Raw genomic sequence first — 21,789 nt, 5'->3', positions numbered from 1 at the left:
TTTGTTCAAAACGTGAGTGAAACAACAGTGCACCTTTCGGGCGAGTTTGATGGCACGTATCTCCATAGTGTTGTCACTCTGGAAATTCTTTCCAAGTGGATAAGCCTTGCAAACTCACCGGCTACAATTCGCAAATTGCAACATGTGCCGTAGAGTAACTAATTCAAAAGATAATTAGTGGATTCTGTTAATTAGTTGAATATGTATTTCCATTTCAAGTGGAAGTAATGTCCGCCTCTCTAAATAATCCAGCTCAAGGACTAGAATTGCGTTATCTGCAACAGACAATTTTTAGAATTTCTATGTTTAGAAATTTCATAAAACTTAAAAATTATCACTCTGTATACTCCAGCGCACAGTGCGACATGGTTACCATAGTTCAAATAAATAAATAAATTAGTAAACAAATAAATAACTAAATAACAAAAGAAAGAATGAAAGAATTTCAATGCCTGCCTCGGGGTCCTCGAAATAGTGAAAGTCGGGCACAAGTTATCTCTGTGTTGCGCCGCGCCCGTATTTGACCAAAGTCATCAAAGTGAGCAGCGAAAAGGGAATCTGTCTCTTTTCACATTCTTTCTTTCTTTTTGCATTATATTGCTACACGCATGTGATATTTGATTGTTTGAACGAGGCGTGTGGGCGCCATCACTCGAGAAAAGAGGAGGAAGAACGAACTGGGCTCGCGCTGCGAATCTAACCGGTCAGCGTTGCAACCGCTGTTGTAAATATAACCTGTAAATAGTTGCTCGTCTTACTGACTCATTCTTCGCGTAACAATGTGGTGGAGGGTGCCGTTCCCTGTCGTCGCCACAGAGCTCCGCAGCGGCCGGACCGTCCCGCTTTCAGCCGTGGCTCCCGGTGACGACCACCTCGTCTCCTTCTACTCCTCCGATTGCGACAGCAACGTACGTTACGGTTACAAATCCCCGCGATCTTGGCATATTCTCCGGCCAAGATAATGTCGACGTTGAGGACTGGCTCAACCTGTATGAGCGTGTTAGCCAAAACAACTGCCAAAACAATATTTCTGGCCACAGCAGAACCAGTCCTTTGTAGACTCTTTCAGATGGGTACGCTGACTAGCTCCAAGTTCACCAGAGCCGTCGAATGCATCGAGTGGCCAAAATTTAAATCAATCATGGAACATTGCTGTCGAGACGACATACCATCCAGCCTAGGGGACGCATTAAAGGTTGCCTTACAGGTTGCCACACATTCGATTTTGGAAAGCTCCGCACCCACCGAATCTGACATCAGGTTAGAGAAACTTCGGGCAATTCGCCGTCGTGCGGAAGGAAGATATAGGCGCACGAAGTCCTTTCGTGATTTGAGATTGGCCAGACGCACACAGAAGAAAATACAGCGTCGTATGAACAAGCTGGCTTCACAACGATGGATGTCTTTCTGCGAGACTCTGGATCCCCGAAAGCCTTTGTCTCTCATATGGAGAACTGTTCGTGGCCTCCGTACAACCCCTGGACAGCGCCACCCACTTCATTTCCTGGCTCTTTACCTACAATGCAAAGAGATTGAAGTCGCAGAATCCTTCGGTATGAGGATTGCCGGTGAAGCAAGTTCCCCGGGTATGCAGACTCCCGGCCACTCACCATTCTTAAATGATCCCCGTATGGAGTGCCCTTTTTCTCTGGACGAACTAGAGGCTGCGCTTGCTTTGGGCAGGCGTTCCTCAGCGCCAGGACCAGATGGCATTACATACCGCGCTCTGTGTAACCTTGGTGAACGGGCTCGAAAGGCACTCCTGCGCCTGTACAACGACTCGTAGCCGACTGGCGCGGTTCCCCAGACATGGAGGACAAGTCACCTGAGTCCACTTCTCAATACTGGCAAGTCGCTTGTGGACATTGCGTCATACCCTCTGATCGCGCTTGCTAGTTGTGTAGGAAAAGTAATGGAACGGATGCTTCTTACCCGTCTGGAATGCTACCTAGAGCACTATGAAATTTATCCAGACACGTTGACAGGATTCACGCGCGGCCGTTCATCTATAGACAACGTTGTCGCCTTGGTAACGTACGTCGAATTCCAGAAGGCCTGTAAACGCTTGTCTGCTGCCTTGTTGCTAGACGTTAAAAGGGCTTACGATAACGTTACCCACGAAGCCATCCTTAAAGCATTAGAAGCAATAGGACTTGGTGGCAATATATATATCTGGGTTCGTAGCTACCTACAGATGCGATCCTTTAACATGCTCACTGAGGATTGCGTGACAGTCCAGTATTACAGTAGCCGCGGAGTCCTTCAGGGCGGAGTACTAAGCCCAACGCTTTTTAATCTAGCCCTTATTGGACTACTCGAGGACCTGTCAAGCACCGTTTGACTTTCTATCTACGCTGACGACATCTGTATCTGGACGTCGAGGGTGACACGGCTCCAGCCTCGCGCTCGGCTTCACAAGGCGGCGTCATGCTACCATCGTAAACCATCGACTTCATGCTACCTTCGTAACCAAGGTCTGGAGGTGACGTGGGAAAAGTGCGCAGTGGTGGCGTTTATCCGGAAGGCAATGTCTGCGTACGCCATATCAATCAACGGACAAGTGATATCGTGCAGCAGGTCACAGGTTCTTGGAAGCTGTAACTGACAGAGACTTGTCTTGGACTCCTCATGTGAACCACGTGAAAAAGCTACTGATTGCTATTTGTAATCTGTTCAAGTTCCTTGCAGGAAAGAACAGGAGACTATCCACACAATCCATATTAAAGCTGTACAGGGTGTTGTTTGTTGTATTCCTCCGGTACAGCTTATCTTTTATATCCGACACCTGCACAACTAACTTGCGTACAACTTGGAATTACTCAACGATTTCGATTAGACCACAAATCGACATCTACGGCTGCGGAACTTGCGGGAATACGGGAGGCTGTCCGTTTTATGAGAACGCAGACACCCCATAAATGGACGATATTGTGCGATGCCAAATCAGTGCTACAGGCGCTAAAATACTTTTTAAAGAAAGGACCATACTATCTGCTCGTGCTGGATATCGTCGAACTTTATCACAGTGCCGAGTTAAGTGGCCACGTGATCGCCTTTCAATGGGTGCCTAGCCATTGTGGTGTTTTTGGTAATGAACTCGCTGACAGTGAGGCAAGATCGGCCTCCTCTTTCTCTGATGAAATACGGATTGCCTACTCGCGACCTGACACCAACTCGATAATCAAGGCACTCATGCAGGACCTTACAAAGGCTTACAGAGCCCACTCTGATAACATTCACAGACGTCTAGATACGATTGACCCAGACGGTAAATTCTGTTTGCCCCCGAAGCTTACACGGAGCAAAACATCATTGCTACACAGGATTCGGCTCGGCGTTGCTTTCACCCGTCGCTACGCACACCTCATCGGCCAATCGAACAGCCCTGATTGTGTACACTGCCAGATGCCCGAAACACTGCAATACGTACTTTGCGACTGCCCAGCATATATGCTGGAGCGAAGGACGTTAGACAGTTTCCTAGCCAGCGTTGGCAGACAACTACTGTCGGAGGAAGCTATCCTCGGCCCATGTCCTGACACTGCAATTTCAATGTGTGCAACAAAAGTATTGTTGAAGTTCCTGCAGGACACCAAGCTCGACGAGCGGCTCTAGCGAGGCAACTGTCTCATGTACATAAGCACTCACCACTTCTCTTATCATCATCATCCATCCATCCCAATACTTTCACTCCCCTTCCCTCTTCCCCAGTGCAGAGTAGCAGACTAGAGCACACTAGCTCAGGTCGACCTCACTGTCTTTCCTATCAATAAATCCTATTCATTCAACTTGCGTACAATTCAGAGTATTCGGGCTCGATCTCTTAGGATATGCCCTGGATTACCACGCAGTGCGTCAGCAGCTGAAACTATTAACATTGTTCAAGATTATTTTACCACGACGCACATCGCCGTCGTGACAATGCGTGCACGCGTCAGGCACATTGCCCGGACCCCTTGCCACCACCTCGCTGCACTCACCGTGGAAAGACCCCGCACGTCATTTAGCACAACTGTCAGTGCATATCGTGCATCACTTACACCGGGGTGCACACCTGCGGCCACGTCGGCTTCTCCTCCATGGTGTTTGTTCCGTCCTGACGTACACCTCAGAATTCCAGGACTTCAGAAAAAGTTAGATCTACCACCGCTTGCACTAAAACAATTCAGCTTACTCCTGTTGTACGAGAAATACAGTAGCCACGTACACATCTATACTGACGGATCGACCACATCGACCAGTTCTGGCGCTGCTGTGTTTATACCGACAGGAGGAGTAACACTACGATTCAAGACGTCACGTGTCACGACGTCCACGGCTGCCAAACTCATGGCTCTGCGCGGGGCACTTCAATTTATTGACACACAGAGTTCTAGCACATGAGCCGTGTTTTCCGACTCGAGACAGGCTTTACACAGCATGCAGTCAATTCTCAGACGTGGAGTTCACGAACAGCTAACATATGAAATCGTCAAACTTCATCACGACGTCGAACAGAAAGGCCACGAAATTATTTTCTACTGGATACCTAGCCATTGCGGGATCAGCAGAAATGATCAAGCAGACAAAGCTGCCCGAGTGTCATCAAGAACAACACAACGTACCCATTCCTCTTTCCAGGACACACGCTGCAATGAAGCTTCGTCGCCTGGCACGCAAGCTTTCTTTAACATAGTGGAACACCCCAAATATAAGGCGCGCCAGGTTGCAACTGAACCCTTCGCTCCAACTCCAACCTACACCCGAGCTTCACCGGCGTGAGGCATCGCTTCTGTACCGGCTGTGGTTGGGAGTGGTTTTCACGAAGGCGTACACTACTTTGATTGGAATGACCGACAGTGCTGCGTGCGACGTCTGCGGCGTTGAAGAGAACATCGAACATTTATTGGGCCATTGTCACCGATTTCATTCGGAAGGACAAACATTATCTATCGCATTGCGACGACTGGACGATCGGCCGTTGTCTGTTTAGGGGCTACTATATAGTAGACCGTCCACATCGCTTGTCGGCCCACAGAGCTGTAAAGACACCTTTTGTCTTTCTTGAGCGCGACTGGCTTATATGTGAAAGCCTTTTACTCGCTCAGGCCCTCCGCGTGCTAGCGCGAGCTCACCGTGGCTTTCCTCCCCATCCCCTTCGTCTCGCTATGGATGCAAAATTTTAATGAAAGTCCTGAGATACGCGACTCAGCGCGCTGCGCGCCGCTCCCACGTTGGGACAGTCAGGCCATGCCCGACCGCCGCATCGTGGGCCCTCTGGACAGCCCATAGTTGCGCCCCGGCATCGGGGCTCTGGGTAGCGGAGAGCCACTTGTCCTCATTGATTTGTTCTGTGCCTCGTAACGAGGGGCAACGCCAGAGCATATGGTCTAGGCCAGCGATGTCATTGCAGTGTCTGCAAGAACTAGTGGCATAGGTGTCTCGCTATCTTATCTTTTTATTTCCTCTTTCCCGTCCCCAAGAGTAGGGTAGCCAACCGGACGCATTTCTGGTTAACATTCCTGCCTTCTCTCTTTATTTCCTCCTCCTCCCTTCAGATGGACATGCGCTGTCGTCTCCAGTAGTTACAAAAGCGAGGGATGTGCGAAAATGTCACGCAGCCTACATGATTAGTACGTAGGTCATCAAGTAGTTGCATGTATACGACCACTGCAATGCACTACACACTGACGAGCTAGGCTGATATTGCACGGACTGCCAGTTTTTTCGCAGAACCCGACGCCCGTAAACACAGAACACGAATAAATTGGCGAGCAGCGCGCCCCAATGCAGTCACATCTATTCAGATGGAGAAAAGCAGCTCTCTTCGTCGCCTATCTTGCTTGGGTTTTTTTTTCTTATTTTAGTGGCTCAAATCTGGTATGCGGAATGAATCTCGTTTACTAGAATAAATAATGGATGAGGTGGTATCAAGGTCGGTCGTCGCTTTGCGATCCCCGTTTTGCAATTTTATTCCACGACTCTGTCAGCGGCTGCGCGCGAGCACCTTTACGCGACCGATCTGTCGAGATCAATCAATCGTACGTCCGTCCAATTTAAAACCGGAATGCCGGATGTCGAGAGCGCGCTCCCGCCGTCCCACCGTCAGTTCTAGATCGGCTGCGGCGTGCCTCTTCAGGCGGCTCCCATGCGCGACGGACGTCGCACTGTGTCTGATTGGCCGGCGTGGAGGCCGCTCGGTTCGCCCTCCCTTCTGCGTCTTCGCATTCCTTTTCGCGTCTTGAATAGTACTTCTACATATCGTTCGTTTCTTTTTTTCATATCTCTCTCTCTCTCTCTCTCTCTCTCTCTCTCTCTCATTCAGCTGTTGCACCTCGTGTCCCGAAGGCCTTTGTTCCCGGTATACGTGTTTTGGATGATGACAGTGGAGTTCTTTACTGCCGACACGTCGGCTGTTCTCCGCGTTTGCTTCTCTTTTCCCCATCTTCTCACCATCTCCCAGCGGTCTCACTAATGCCGTGCAGTGCCTACAGTGCATGCCGAGGCATAATTCCATACGGTGCCGCATACGTAAGGCTCGTTTCGTTCGATTCTCTTTCATTACTGTCATCCGCAGCGCCGACTGGTCGCCCTTGAAGAGAACATAAACGGTGCGACGCTCTAGCGAGCGACGGAGGGGAAATTGAGTCGGCATGAAATAGAATTAGGCCATAATTGGGCTGCATGACGCCTGCTTGGTGCGTATATAGACGTACAGCGAAAAACGGTTCATCTCTGACTGCACTTATGGCTTAGTACTCGTTACTGTTGAAAGCGTTCGCTCGTCTGCGCGCATTAATATTGCTGACCCAGAAAGCGATTGTCTTTGCCAACGACGCTGCGAATGAACGCAGCGCACGTTCGTTGGGCGGGGTAAAGTCAAGGCCGTATAGGGTCTCGCAGGAACATTATATAATGGAGGGCAGCGAGACGTTGCCCTGTTTAGCCGCTTTGGGAACGGTGATATCCAAGGAGGTTTAAAACCTCCCTGGTGATATCTTTATTTAGGCCGTGGATGTTATGCTGGACACAGACAATTCACCCACATTGTCGAATTCCTCAATGTTGGCGTCTTTAGATATAATCAGAGGGACCGTAGCAACCATGTGAGCCAGTCAGACTCTAACAGCACGGCGAAATCTGACAACGTGGCAGGATTCAAAAGATTCCTGAATAGCACGTGGTATATGACTTGGGCTTTCCGACATGGCTCAAAACGCCTTTGCGGGTGCTTTCGTTTTTGTTGTTGTTTTAGACTCGATCGTGCTCTCTGTTCGCTTCGCGGTGTTCTTCTACAGCATTTATGTCTATAACATTCTGTTCAGTTTACTTCTTAGCTTTAATGCATTAAACAAATAACGATTCTGCAGTGTATACATTTCCTGCGATATCTGTCACCAGAGGGACTTTCCGTGGTTTTTCGTATTCTAAACAATTTGTTCATTAAATTTTTTGGTTTCACCTACGAAAACCAAGATACGATTATGAACCACGCCGTAGTGGGGGACTGCAGGTTAATTTTGACCACCTGAGGTTCTTTAACGTGCTTCGAATGCACGGTGCACGGGCGCTGGTTCCACTTCACCACCATCGAAATGCGGCCACGGTGGCCGGGCTTGGATTACGAGCCCTCGGGCTTAGCAGCGCAACGCCAAAGCAACTACGCCACCACGGTGGGTAGACAATTTATTCCGTGAAGCTTCCAAGAAAGGCGAAAGCTAGCGGGGGAACACCGACGTTTAGCGAATATGGGGCTAAAAACTGGCGTCAAGAATGTTTGAACTTGAATTTATTTGGCGGCAAAGGGCAGCGCCGCAAGTGATAAGGAAAAAAAAAAAAGAAAAGAAAAGCCGGTCATGGCAGCTTAAGGAAACCTGACCACCACAGCACTAAGCAGCACACGGATGTTTGATGAAGAGAACAATACAGTAACGCAGTCTATAAAATATAGGGCAACAACATTTCGTCCTTTATAGGCTTTCATCCGAGGTAAAGAATTTAGCTCAGATTGACGAAACCTAGCACAAGGCACACGGTTGCTCGAGGCGAGCTCTATTACGAGCCCCCCATTACCACGAATAATCATTTTAAACGTCATACACGTAACTTTCGCTTGAACAAGCTATTTGTTTGGATGTAGTTTGCAATGAATTGGCTGATTACGCCAGGTTCTCCAAAAAAACATAAATTGTTCAGTTATTAATTTAGGAATGATAGCACGAAGTCAGATACTCGCATCAACAGGACAGTAAGGTGTAGTTTCGGCCTTTGTACCCTTTTCCTACGTGGTTTTGATATTTGCACGAAACGCCGTTCCACAACGCAGCATGGTTTTACCGAGAGAAGAGTTGCATACATGAAAGCCACCTTTCCTCCTCGTCCAGTCGACGTGCGTTCGTCGCCGTGTGCGTGTGCGTATCTCGCCTCTGTCGAGCCGGGGATTCGGAGTCGCGAACCGGTTGCGGCGAGAAGCCTTTGCGCCGCCCGCCGAGTGGAGAACAAGAAAACGAAGGATCCAGCCGCGGGGGACTCGGCAGCGTGGCGCGGTGCCGTAATACTCGCTGCCGTGGAGCCACGCGCTCGGCATGTGGCGCCACCTTTGCAGCTCTTCCTTCGGTCGTTTGTTATTCCTGCGGAATAGCAGCTCTTGGCACGCGTGCCGTGGTTCTCGTTCTTGTTCTTAACCGAGGCTTATCCCGTGCTTCCCTTCGCGGTTCAACTGCGTACGCCCTGCAGCACGCGCGGTATTCGGCCTCCTCTCTCGTGTTGCGGAATTCCGGTTAAAGCGTTAACCACGCATCCGCGGCTCTCCGCTTTCGATTTGAGTTTTAAAGACCGGTCGCCCGGCGAACGCCGAAAACGTGGAAGGCGCCGCGATGGCGGCTAAGCCGCTTCTTTTGCTACTTTGCGCTGGTCGTTGCGCGTAGGTTACTTTCGATGGAGTGATGGCAGATTGTTAAACAGCAAGATGAAAATTGCCGTGTTCTTGATGCTTTTTAATAGTTTTCTTTTGCTCCAAGGGCGGATAGCACACGCCTGGATACAGTTTAAGTACATGCGGGCAGTAATAACTATGCAGGCAGTGCCGGCAACATCCGCCTCTGTAATACTATTTCTGCGGCAGCGCCTCCTACCGATGGTCTGCAAACGTTTTGTCGGCAGCGAATGTTTACGAGCATGCAGGCGACATAAGTGCAGCGGTCACACCATCTGGAGCCGCTCACCTGATGTCGAAACCAGGGCTTTACACGTTCAGGTTTTGTGGTTCGTTTGCTTACTTCTTCCGGGGCACGCTGCGAAACAGGCTTCATTGGGTGTTTTTAGCCGTCAAATTTATTCGTGTTCACAGTATTTTAATCAAGACCTTTCTCTCGATGTTCTTCCTAATCCATATAATAATAATAATAATAATAATAATAATAATAATAATAATAATAATAATAATAATAATAATAATAATAATAATAATAATAATTCTTTGTAATGCCACTGCTACCAGAAATATCTCGTTGCCCGTGCTCTGCATTGGCCGAGCTCATCATATGCCTGGAAATTACATGCCTTATTCGGGGGGGGTGGCGGCATAGCTTTTACTCTCCCAGATATCCGATATCTTGTACTTGCGCGAAAACCTCTCTGACACATGGAGATAGTCAGTGCGAAAACTACGCCAATGTTACTATACATAGCCATTCTGCCTGGGGGAAGTTGACTGGGAAGAAGGAAAAGGGGGAAGCAAGAAAACAGACAGACAGCTCACGCCAGTGGAATTGATCGTACAGACCTGAGAAAGAAAAAGAACAGGTAGGGGATGATGCTCGGCATTCGTCGTTTACACCTGTAGAACAATTAAGTTTGACAGATATGTGAACGGTGAAAAGCGGTGTCTGTGAGCCGTGATACGAACAAATATTGTAGCTTGGTGACTGCTGCACGCATCATCAGCCATGCAATAAACCCCCTTAGCCACATATGTCACGTGCTTGGGGTCCAGAGCACCGCCTGCATTCGCGATGCGTTCAGACGTATAGATGGTAAGTGAGCGCATTTCCATGAATACGTTCCCTGTATCATCAAATCCCAACACTTGATAAGCACGCGTAATATTTACGCAGCGCTTTGTCACTGCGTGCCCCATTTCTCGGAGAGACGCTTCAGGTGAAGGCGAGGCAGCTCTCATATAGTCGAGCCGCTGCTTGCACGCGGCTTGATGGAAGCGGGTGCGTCAAATCGGCGCTATAATAAGAAGCGGTAGCGTTCAAAAATTCGCTGCTTAAGGCGCTGACAGATGAAGCGTTGGGCACGTGCGGTTGCTGACAGGTGTCGAAAGGCTAAGCGAGGGGCGGGGTGCCGTACGTGAAGCGAAAAGTGGCAGTTCCCGTGAACGTGGTTCCAAAATGCGTGCGTTGCGTGACAACCGCCTGGCAAGGGTCACTGCGTAAATACATGTTCTCATGTCTGCGAATGATTGGCTTGCGGTGGCGTTTAACGTTTGTCGCCCCGTACAAACGCGTGGTCTGTGACCACAGATTGGATCCTGCTTCTCGAGAGGCCTCCCAAAGGAAGACACTGGTGCTGCTGGTGCTAGGCAAGATGGCTAATCTCTCTCGGCGTCTCTTGAAGCAATAGCCAAAAAGTTACGTCACCTTTCTTTTTTAAGCGAAGCTTTCTTGCCTAGTTCCAGTCACTTTTTCGTATGTATCTGGCCTCTAACGCCGAACGCGTTTAATGGAATGGCGCCATCACAGGAGTGGTACACCGACGACGTAGTTTACGAGTTTATAAAGTTTCAAGCATAGAGTTTCACACAATAATTACTAGAGGGAACTGTGGCACTAGAGACTATACGGGAGCTGCAAGCAGGATGATTCAGCCAGCATGGTATTGGTGGTTAGTACTCGTGTGAAGATGTTTTTTAGTCACCAGCCTTTGGGCCAACCGTCAGAGCCGGGCACAGATTCTCAGCACGAGTGGCGTTCCACGAGCAAAGCGCTGGAGAGATCGACCCACTAGAAGGCGCTGGAAAGGATGGCCCACTGTAGCGTTCCGCTTCTTCGATACACATGGGTTTGCCTAAACTTCGTCTTTTTGGCTTCAACCGACTTTGTGACTTTGCAAACTCATCCTTTTCAACAACTTACGGTGTTATAAATAATTAAATGAAGATCACTAAATTTGTCCGATGGCAGGATTCGAGCACAAGATCCCTAGCATACATCACTGACATTGCAACCATTACGCCACGGAGACGCATGCGTCGACAAGCGGTGGAGAACATCCTTTCTCGCGGGCAATTAAGACAGCTGGTTGAGACGCTTGGCGCGTTTCGATCCATAGTCGCGCTAGAACAAACCGAAGCGTCACAAACACCACGAGTGCAACACGACACTGTGGACAACACTGAAAATTTAAGCAAATAATATTTATATATGACGTACTGCATGTAAATATATGTGTGTACTATCCACACCTGTCTATAATTGACTGCAAAAAAATAATTTCTTCATATAAGATGGTGCTCTTTAATACTAATATTTATACCTCGAAAATCAGACTTCAGTAACACACACACATGTTTTATAAGCCAATCACTCCAAGACTGCTTCGCTTTACGTAGATGGCAACCAGAATAGAGTCTGGCTGTTTTCTTTCTTTTTTTCTCTCGCTACATTGCGTCCATTCGCAGAATTCAGGCCTCCATGCCGGTTTTGGCTTAAAACTCGTTAGGACACGCTAAGTTAGGACAGGCTAAGTTAGGACACACTCGGCTCCCGAGCGCGGCTTATCAGGTGGCGCTCGGGAGTAGCATTTGTTGCGTCCTGGTTCAAACCCATCGTCGTCGTTATTCTCCCCATGTGCGTTCTATAGCGTTATCGCAATTTCTCCTACACTCATGCTGTTCCGCACCACGCCACAGCCTAGAAGGCGACGAACCTCCGTCTCCCTCACCCTTTGTATACGCAGTGGTTGCAGCAGTAATCAGCGACAGCGACTAGAAAACTTTAATGATAGGAGATAAACCGGCCTTTGCTCTTCAAGTGCAAATATATTGTTGCGACGGGGTGCGTTCATTTAAACATGAATAGATGAAAAGGGCAGAAGGGTTGCCGCGCGGACACCGAGCCGTTACAAAGACAAGTGCACTTCGTCCTCCTCTTCTTCCGTCCTTGCTGTCGCATCGTAACAAAAGTATTTAAAATCGCCGTTGGTGGATGCGAGACGATAATGACGACTCGACGGCGAAGGTACAAGTGAAGTGAAAGAGCATCGAAAGGCACACGACCAATACAGGGCGTGTGTAACACTCGCTCTTTTCTAGTGCTCACGATAACTTATATTATAGCATAGGTACACCTCATGTGCTTGTTTTTGCTTGCGTTTGGTCTTCTGTCCATTACCCTCACGTTTGTCTTAATTCCCGCACTTCGGCCCTTTGCGCTGCATTCACGCCATGAACTTAGACCAACTCGCGTAAATCGCTATTCTTATACACCCTGCACCTGTTTCGTGTGGGCCGAATGTATGCGAATGTGCTGGGGAGTCGCCACCTTTCGCAGTTTGCCACGGCCGTGAATCGGAATGTGACCAGCGGCCTCTGCTTACTTTTCGTGAACAGCTGCGCGACCAGCAGGCGTGTTCCACTCGACTTCCGGCATGCTGCCGTTCGTACTATGTGAGTGACGGGTCACGCCGACCTTCGCCTGCAGGGCTGGAGGCGGCGGCGTCACGTACGGGCCAGGACAAACAAAGAACAGGTCCCGCAAGCGCGTCGAAGACGTCCGCGTTTGTCTGGAATGGCGCCGAGGCGTAACGTGCCGAAGGGGCACGACGACCTTCTCTGAATCGCCAGGCTAGTACTCCGGAGAGCAAGAAAAGAAAGAAAGAAAGAAAAGAAAATGGGGGGGGGGGGGGGGTGACAGCATCGTAAGACAGAAAGAAAGAAATTTGAGAAAAAAAATAATTGAGTAAAGGGGAGGGCGGGAGAAAGAGGTTATTATACGTGAACGTTTTCTTGCGCGCACTACCGACGTGACCCGCGAGGCTATGCTTGTTTACTTTTTCCATTTTCTTTAAATTTTTTTTTTGTGACGCTTCCCGTTCCAACTCCTGCAGAATTTCCTTTCTTCTTCTGTGACGCGGTCAGTGCCTTGAACAAGGAGGCTGGAAGCTTATTGTGCGAGTGCACAGAGGAGACAACAGCAGTGCCCATGCACGGCGATGAGTTCCTTCCCCTGTGCCCGCGAAATCCGTGCAGTGTTGTGAATGCCTCGAAACTGGCACCTCACTCTACAGCTCTCGCAGTTGAATGGCTTGTCAAAAAATTACAGTGCCATTCACTATAAGCGTTGATTCATCCAAGACGTCGCATTGGTTATTGAATGGCAGCTTGTAAGTGGCTATGGTGGCTATGCACTAAGCGTGGTTGTGGTCGAACGAGCTGATTATAGCTGCATGGTGTCAGCCAAACTGCCAGAGCGCTGCGCGATTCTAGTGAGGACGGCATTAGCTCTGCCCTGGATTTCGGGAGGCGTTGAACGCCCTGCTTCCACTCGCTGCAACGTTTTCTGGCAAAGGATGACTGCGCTCCCAATCTCCGATGTAAGGCATACTACTCCGACCTTCGTCGAAAGGCACCAAACGAAGTACTCGAGAGTGCGACGTCTCACTCTTGTATTTTTCAGAAATTTAGAAGGCATCTTTAGGCACACCGTGACGGTAGAATTAATGTCCGAGAGCTGATTTCCCGCAGCGTAGCTTGGAAACTACCGCCTCGCGCCTTCTAAGGTAATCGCAGAGCGTGCACGTTGGTCACGTGATGGAAGATATACGCACTGCCTGAAAGGGAAAGCGGAATCGATCCCCTCTATAGCTCGCCCTGGGCGCTGTTCTCAGCAGAAGGCCCTTTATTACTGATGTCGCTCACGTGGGCCATGGTACGGCGCGAAATTGCGAGCTTTCAGTATGCAGTATTACAGCACGCACTTACTGTGTCAATCAACGCACTATGATGACAGGGTCCCTGAAGCAGCCGGTGTCTCCGAAGGCCCAGCTTTCACATAATGATCAAGCAAACAAGCTTATACGCACGAAATGTCTGCGGTGTCTGGCTTTTTTCGAAGACAGAACAGAGCAGGGAAGAAAACAGTATAGAACAGGGATTTGTGATAAAATATAGCCCGGAGACTTAACCGATTTCTAGTCCATATCGAGCTCTAGTGCTCGTTAAGAAATTTGCTATCAGTTTTCGGTTAGCGCTTAGTGTATTTGTTGCTGTTCCGTTAACAAGCGGCTTTTTCGGATTTGTGAATTGCATTTGTCAGAGCGAGGGAGTCTTGATCGAAATAATGGACGACCTGTCAGGGAGAGAGAGAGGACGGTTCCCGAAACTGGCGAGTTTTGCCTGATGGCGCTCGTAGCATATGCTACACCAGTTAAGTACGATCGTCAAATAACATCGCTCAAGAAACAAGGGACGAACGTAGAAGAGACATTACCATTTAAGCGCTGTTATGTGACGATCATGAATAAGCAACCAACCCGAATTTCAGTTCTAGTGGGGTAAATGTGGTATGATAAATGCAATGATACACACAGGAAAAGTGACGCGCACAAAACACATCACACTGAGCATGTAAAATTAAAGCACCTCGTTGAAACCAGCGTCTCGCAGACAAGTTCAAAACGTCGGTGTAGCGCGGGACACACACGCGGTGCTATTGTCCACAGTCCAAATACATGTAGCTCAAGATGCGATCCATGAGACATTAGGTGTTGATATTAGGATGGTCATTTGGAGTGTAACGATGTTGCAATTGAAATTGCAGGTTAAGTGCTTGGCCTATGTCCTCTCGTACACTGCATGCAGGGCACAATGACGATCATATGCGGTTAATTTTACGCAAGAACTACTCTGTCTGTACCGCCCTCATTTGTCTGAGTGTCTACTGCGCGCGTGAGATCTTTCATTAAGGCTAAGGGTATTGCTAAAGCGTGCTGAATTTTAACGACGGTCCTTGGAAGAGAAGGCGCAAAGAAAGTTGTCACTTGTCTTGCCCTTATCTAAACAGATGCAGGCAGTAAGGTTGAACACAGTATTCTGTTAATTTATTTCTCGCTCTTCCTTGGTTACGCAGAACACCATATATTATTATGGTAATCCGTGGTTGACATTAAGTAGCACGCGAAATAATAACACTACGTTCTTTTTAAACCATGTCTCCTAAGCAAAGTTATTTTATTTTAGTTACCGGTTGATGTATATTAATTACGATGAAACAATAAATAGCGCACAAAACACCAGAATTGCGATTGTGCACTGAATTCACGTTAACATTTTTTTATTTTTTCATGTTTTTCACTTCGAATAAGAACTCGTTTTTTTGTGGGAGGATCCAAAACAGTGTACTTTAAGAGTCACAGCTTAGTTTTAAAACTAGCTCGCATAATCGAGCCACTGCGCTTACGTACTCACTACGAGACCGTCCGAAAGCAAGGGCCTTCAATAAATCGAGCCTCTTCGTTAGCCAAAGCATGCAACCTGGGGTTGAAGCATGCACTGGGAGTTTGTCTGCGGAACCAACTTATTATTATTTGTTTTGAAAATTTATATACATTTGACAGGTAAGGCAAAGCAAGGAAGAGGCTTGCAACTGCCGCAGGAAGGGGCACAGCACCTGCCTACTCTTGTGAAAGGAGGAGACAGAAACATGGAAATGGATGATAGGAAGGCTAGGAAAGAGTAAAGAAAGAGCACGATGGGAAATCTCAAACAATAAAGCAGAACACACACAGTACCGGTCACACACACAGTTGGGCGGGTCACTGCAGGTCACGCTAAATAGAAGAAATAGTATCTGAGTTACGAACGTGAACCTGTTAGTTAATTCTAGAAAAGTAAGTAGGCACTATGAGCCTGATCGCGTCGAGACGCACAACCACTGGGGTACAAACACTCGTCGAACGTCGTACATCTCAGGCCAAGGAGGTGATCGATAGTACCTCACTAGCGACATGTGCTGCGCACTGAAAGCGGGACACTCCAATATCAGGTACTGAAGCACCTTGCAGCAACCGCAAGACGTACACTATGGACTGGCCACACGTCCTTGTCTGTGTATACGTTCGCACACGTTCATATAGCCAACCCTCCACAACCAGGCCACGATAAAAAGAAATGCTTTCTAATGGCTATGCTCCGTTTTGGAAACTTCTTTGAACTGTCGCAAACATACAAGTGTAAACCAAATAATATACTTCGTATGCAAAAAGGACCAGCTGGCGCTTATATGTGTCAACGCCAGTACGACCTAAAAATTCTTGCGTAAAATAATGTTAGTTTGTCACCTGTGCATACGCCCATAAATAGGATGCAATGATTTGATGAAATAAAACATTTACGCTTTCAACTTTTTTTTTACGGTGCCCCTTTTAATGCTTCCTTAACATTGACAAATGGCTATTACCGAACTTAGAAACTGTCCAATTTGCATTCCTGCTGACTTTTTATTTAAATCGATACGAAAGGAGGCCAGCGCCTCTCGGACGCGGCGTTGAGTGCCCCTTGTCACCTGGCGCAATAAAAGAGGAGTGCCGACAATTCAAACATCACGGGTGACATACGAGCAATAAAGTTTTTGTAAAAAAACACGTAATTTGCGTATCTCTGCTAGCACAGTAGAAACCGCGCGACTTTGTTGTGTGTAAGCCAAAGATATAAAGAAGAGTCAAGGCGGACGAAAAGATAACTGTAGTGCAGAGCGTTTAATGGATGCGTGCAGTACAGGTGCAGTCATCTGCAGCTCTGAGGCACTCTTGTCTAGTGTTGTTTACGCAGTGCGCTTGGCGTGCGTCGTGAACGCCCTTCGAGTTACTCATACACTAAACTGAAGCTGCTGCTTATTGTTCGCAGGTGCAGGGAGACACGACGGACGACTCCGATGGTGGAGGGCGGGTGAGTCTTTCCGGACATCTCACGGCCGTGTTCCTGCGCTCACGGATCGACACTCTAAAAACAGTTGTACCCTCTGGGGTGTATATGTGCCTCACAACAATAATCGCCACCTGTCTTGCTTGCGTTTCTTTCTTAAAAACGCTGCGCTCGCTACTTTTTTATCGAGAATGCTCTGCCATACTGATAATACGCATGCCGTTCGTGACATGGAAGTACCGCGCTCGCAGCGTTAAAGAAGGGAAATGCCGGCAAGACAGAAAACGCTTATTGTTGTTTGGCAAATAAACACTCCAAAGGGTGCAACTGTTTTAAGAGTGCAACATTAAACATAAGCCCAGTGCATTTCTTTGCTCAATCATATGTTTTTGGTAAACTGGCAAACTAGCTGTTTAATTTATGCCTCGAAGATTGGATAACCTAAACTTAAGGGACAGCTGAGGAATCTGACACAGACGCTGTTCACAAGGGTTTTCGTTCGTAAGAACGTTCTCCCTCTTAGGATGCCACATTTGCATACGCAGTTCTTATGAATGCGGGCCCTGGAGACCAACTTCTTATGAGACACCGTGGGTGTTGATGCAAGTACTTATCTCATAAAGCAAACGGCTAATTTCACTGCTATTGTCATAGTGAGGAATGCCATAGATTGTCACCGAGAGCATGCCGCGAACCATTATGAAATGCCATTAGTTGCTAGAAATATCACTCTTTGCTCTCCGCATATATGTGCGCGCAACGCTTCTTTTCCCTTCGAACGTACGATTTGTCGTACTCCAAGCACAAGGCGTTACTATATGTACCGTTACTATATGTCCCGCCACCTTAGTAACAGCGAACGTTCGTTGCCAATGGCTTGCTGTCTTCTACAATTCGTGTTTGCGTCCGTTCCCCTCGCTTTCTTTCTTCGAGCAAGCCATCCTCGCTGAAGTTTTAAAAAAATCATAATGGTTACTTTAGTTTTCTGTGCCGTATCTAAGTTACCGCGTAAATTGCAGACCACTAGCACATTACGGTATGTTTAAAGGCATGATGCAATGAACAAATGTCGTTTCCGTAGGCTGACGAAACCGCACGACCTTCTCATATCTGTGAAACGGCACAGTGCAAAGGAACAGAAAAGGCAGTTCGCACATGCCGGAGGCCGTGGAAATGAAACCCACTGCTGCATGCTTTGCCGCGGCAAGTGGAGCCACACGCGCGTCCCCTGCATACAAATTGCGTACACGTGGATACGCTACACCTTCGCTCGCTGCATAAAACTCGCATAACGTAGCCGTCCCCCGTTTCTTTAATATGCCGATTTCTCAGCGGAAACGGCGACTGGAACAGAGAGAGAGAATCAAAGGCATAACCGAGCACTCGTCACACTTGCCGCGAGTCGTACATTTTCGATAGAGACACCTGGACACCTGCCAGATCTCGCGCAATCATGGCGCGCAGGTATGGAGGCCACCACGCCTTTTTTTCTATTCACTTCGCTAGATGGCGCCACTGAATTGACAATGGTCCTTTATTTAGCTATTGCATTTACTTTACCTTTTTTCTGTATGTTCGTGGCCGCGTGGCTGCGTAACCTCGCTAGCACCCTTCGGTGTTCCTTCGTGCGTCGAAACTGCGGAGCCGAAACCTATCATTTTTTATTTCCTCTCGTTCGACCACTTCCCGAGCGTCAGGCTGCTCTAATGTACGACTGTCGCACGTGGGCCTCTCGCTCCCCGCTCCGCACCCGAATGCGGAAAACAAACGGGTTGCGTTTTGCCTTTGTTATTTTTGCTTTTTCTCATCCCGTAACAGAAGGGCTTCTCAAGGTCGACTCCCTTCTGCGCTAACGCTCTCTGGACCCAATTTATTTTTTATTCCCCCGGCCCCTCATTCTGTCAAGGTCAGACGAAATTGAAGACTATGCATACAGCGTCCCGTAGCTCCGTTCTCTTTAGGTTTGGTGTTGTGTCTCGCTGTTATGGGTGCGTCGTAAACGCATCGCGTTGTTCTGGTTGCATATTGCTTCCCGTCGCATGGGCACTCTGAGCGTGGCTTGTGGATGCATCGAGGCTGCGCAGATGGCAGTCGAACGATAGGCTATGATATGCGGAAGAAAATTATGGCGGCTGTTGCTAGGCCATGCTATTATCTTATATGTCTCTCTGCTTCCTTCTTACATTCACGTGTCTCTCGTCTGGGCCAACGCAACCGGACATTTGTTGCCTCGATTCTAGTAATGCATGAACCTGTGCTTGACACTGAGAACGTTGCAAAATATATTGCTCCTAGAGACCACAATAAAAGGTCAACACAACAAAACTGCATTCGTGCTTGTCTTTGGCGGCGACGTAGAGCTGCGAAATGGTGACGTTGGCCCGACTTCCCGGCGCAGAGGAACTAGCCCCCCCACCCCCCCCCACCCCCGCATAAAGAAAGAGAAAAAGTAAAAAAAGAAAAGCACGGGGGGTAATATGGTGGTCTCTGCACAAATGCTCCAAACAAGGTCAGAAGAGTAGTGTAGGTGAGAGTACTTTAACAACGTGAGAAGACTCTTGTGAATTTATATGGGAATGAGTCAGGGCGCCGTTCACAAACAGACGTGGAAATTCTATCAACGTTGTCACTTGTGCCAATTGTTATGCTCTCCAAGGTACCGAGGTCACAGCAGTCGGAAAATACAACTTTGCTGCCGTTTAAAGAGACACTTAGTAGAAACGCTGAATCAGTGCAGGTTGATAAAACATTCTTGGAAATATCTCATTTCTTCGCGGTAATAGGCTCTTTATGAAAAGATAAAATGATGGTCAAAGTTTCAGTTTTGAATTTTGCGCCATAATCACATGGCCTGTACGTCAGTATGACGTCGCAGATTGCAAAATATTTTTTTATGTTTATGTTTCAGTAAACCGTTATGGTTGAGTAAAAATTCTACACAATTCCCAAGTTCAATTTCTGGCGCTCTTTGAGTAGGCAAGAACGGCACCGCGAGCGGCGCTGCTGCGCCGGCGTGAGAGACACTTAGAACTTAGACACTTAGATGTCTGAGAACGCGCAGCTATAAAAAGAAATTTAACGAAGAAGAAGACACATGTACTGTGTGTAGTAAATCTGTAGAAGCAATAGAACATCTCATACTAAAATGTGATGGTATCCATCCCGATGTCGATGCAGGTGCAGTCACGCTTCCTGAGGCCCTAGGGTTTAGAGATAACAATAGTCATGTAAATAAATATGCGGTGGAAATTAGCAAAAAGCGACTGGAAGATTGGTGGCTCAAAAGCAGAGAGGTGGCGTAAGGTTAAAAGTGTAGGAAGAAGTACTTAAAGAAAATTGCGAATTTTATTGACTTACAACACAGTTAAACAAAAATAAAAATCTGAGCATGGTGGCAACTGCCATCACCCCGTTTCAAAGGGGACGCTCCTACCTTCCATCCATCCATCCATCCATCTAGAGCGCCGCATGTGGGACAAAATTCAACGAGCCCCTCCCATCTCGCGTTCGCACCGTCTTGATTGCCTCTTGCACTGCGCGTGTTTGGGCACGTTTCGTACCGCGCGCGGTGTGTGCCTACGCGCGTGTGCGCGGACGTTTTATTCGAAGGACGATGTAAACGCTTCTATTTGCCTTTAAGAAGATCGGTACGCTTGATGATTATTTTTATGGCTGCAATGCGGCGAAAGGGAAGCGTCTGCTTAGCCATGTAAGTGACGCTGAGCAGTGACGCTGACGCGACATCGTATGTGCCGCCGGAAAAATCGTCAGCATCTACGATGCGTGTTAGCTTTTTTGTCATTTTTGCAGTTTCCCACAAAATGTTTGCTACAAATCCGTGTTGTATCTGATGGCGACAACGGACTTCCATAGACACTGTGCGGAAATAAACAAAATATATCGCCGCATAGCACAAGTACGGCATGCGCACACAACTTCAACTAGTACGTCCCCTACAATATAGAATAGAGGCAGCAATGTAAACAGCTTGGCCATTTTTTAACAGTGCTCAAGAGACGGAAGTTGAAAGTATTAGTAATCATTTCTGCTTCAGCAATGCCGGCGCGACTAAGACGCGGGCGTGTATCGTCCAGTAACGTTGATTGGTGCAGTAGTGATGCAGGAATGAACTCCGGTCATGTTCAATGCATCGTGCACATATTCAAATTCTTGGCACGCGTGAAGTTCGGCAACTGCTAGCACATGCAACAGAAGTGATTTCCATTCTTGGGCAGCGCACACACAAACGAAACACGAGAAATAAGACAGGACAATTGAGCGCTGGTCGAACTACTGAAAGTTTTTATATAAATAAGAGTATTATATACTGAGTAATCATGAAATTCATGTGGGCTACATATAAAAACCCTCATGCACTCACGAGTGATCAATGTACGAGCTCACTTCGTTTGCCAGTTGTTTACTTCGTTCGGCGCACCGCAGTAATCCATGTCTGTCGTCTGCTTTTTTCGTACCATTTTCTTGTGAACAGGCAGAATTTCACTGGTGGCATCAACCCTTTCCTGTTTACATTGCTGTCGGGACAGTTAACAACACAATAATAATTTCCGGTCATCCGAAGAGGCGCTGTCGCAAACAAGAGATGTTTCGTGCGCAGCGCGAACTGAATGCGGGCGCGACCGTGAAGGGAAGCGGCGGCGGAAACCTACACCCGTTGGAGGTGAAATCGTTCCGCCAGGGCAGAAACGAGCGCTGGCGTCTAGGATGAAACTTGGCGTGCGGATGTCTATACAACGTAGTCCATTTTTACCGATAAAAATTTAACTAGACACGAGCAGAGGGCGTCAAAATGTATGACGTCAGAAAGAGCTCGTAGGAGAATTTCGAGGCCGCCATCTGTCGCCATCCGTCTTTCGTTATTG

The 21,789-nt window shown here is 47.9% G+C and overlaps 1 protein-coding gene across 4 annotated transcripts in view; it reads left to right on the top strand.

Moving 5' to 3' along the window:
- Nucleotides 1-21,789, top strand: part of by (focal adhesion protein tensin) — a 330,425-nt gene that overhangs the window by 62,941 nt on the left and 245,695 nt on the right. For all 4 annotated transcript variants that reach the window (XM_050189880.3, XM_050189879.3, XM_050189883.3 and 1 more), the window contains exon 2: nt 16,889-16,930. In XM_050189880.3, the coding sequence (XP_050045837.2) occupies nt 16,889-16,930 (42 nt within the window). The remainder of the gene's footprint in view (nt 1-16,888; nt 16,931-21,789) is intronic.

The sequence above is a fragment of the Dermacentor andersoni genome, chromosome 2, assembly GCF_023375885.2.
Source record: "Dermacentor andersoni chromosome 2, qqDerAnde1_hic_scaffold, whole genome shotgun sequence".
NCBI lineage: Eukaryota > Metazoa > Arthropoda > Arachnida > Ixodida > Ixodidae > Dermacentor > Dermacentor andersoni.
Note: the sequence above shows the minus strand (reverse complement) of the source record. Positions and strands in the feature narration are given on the sequence as shown.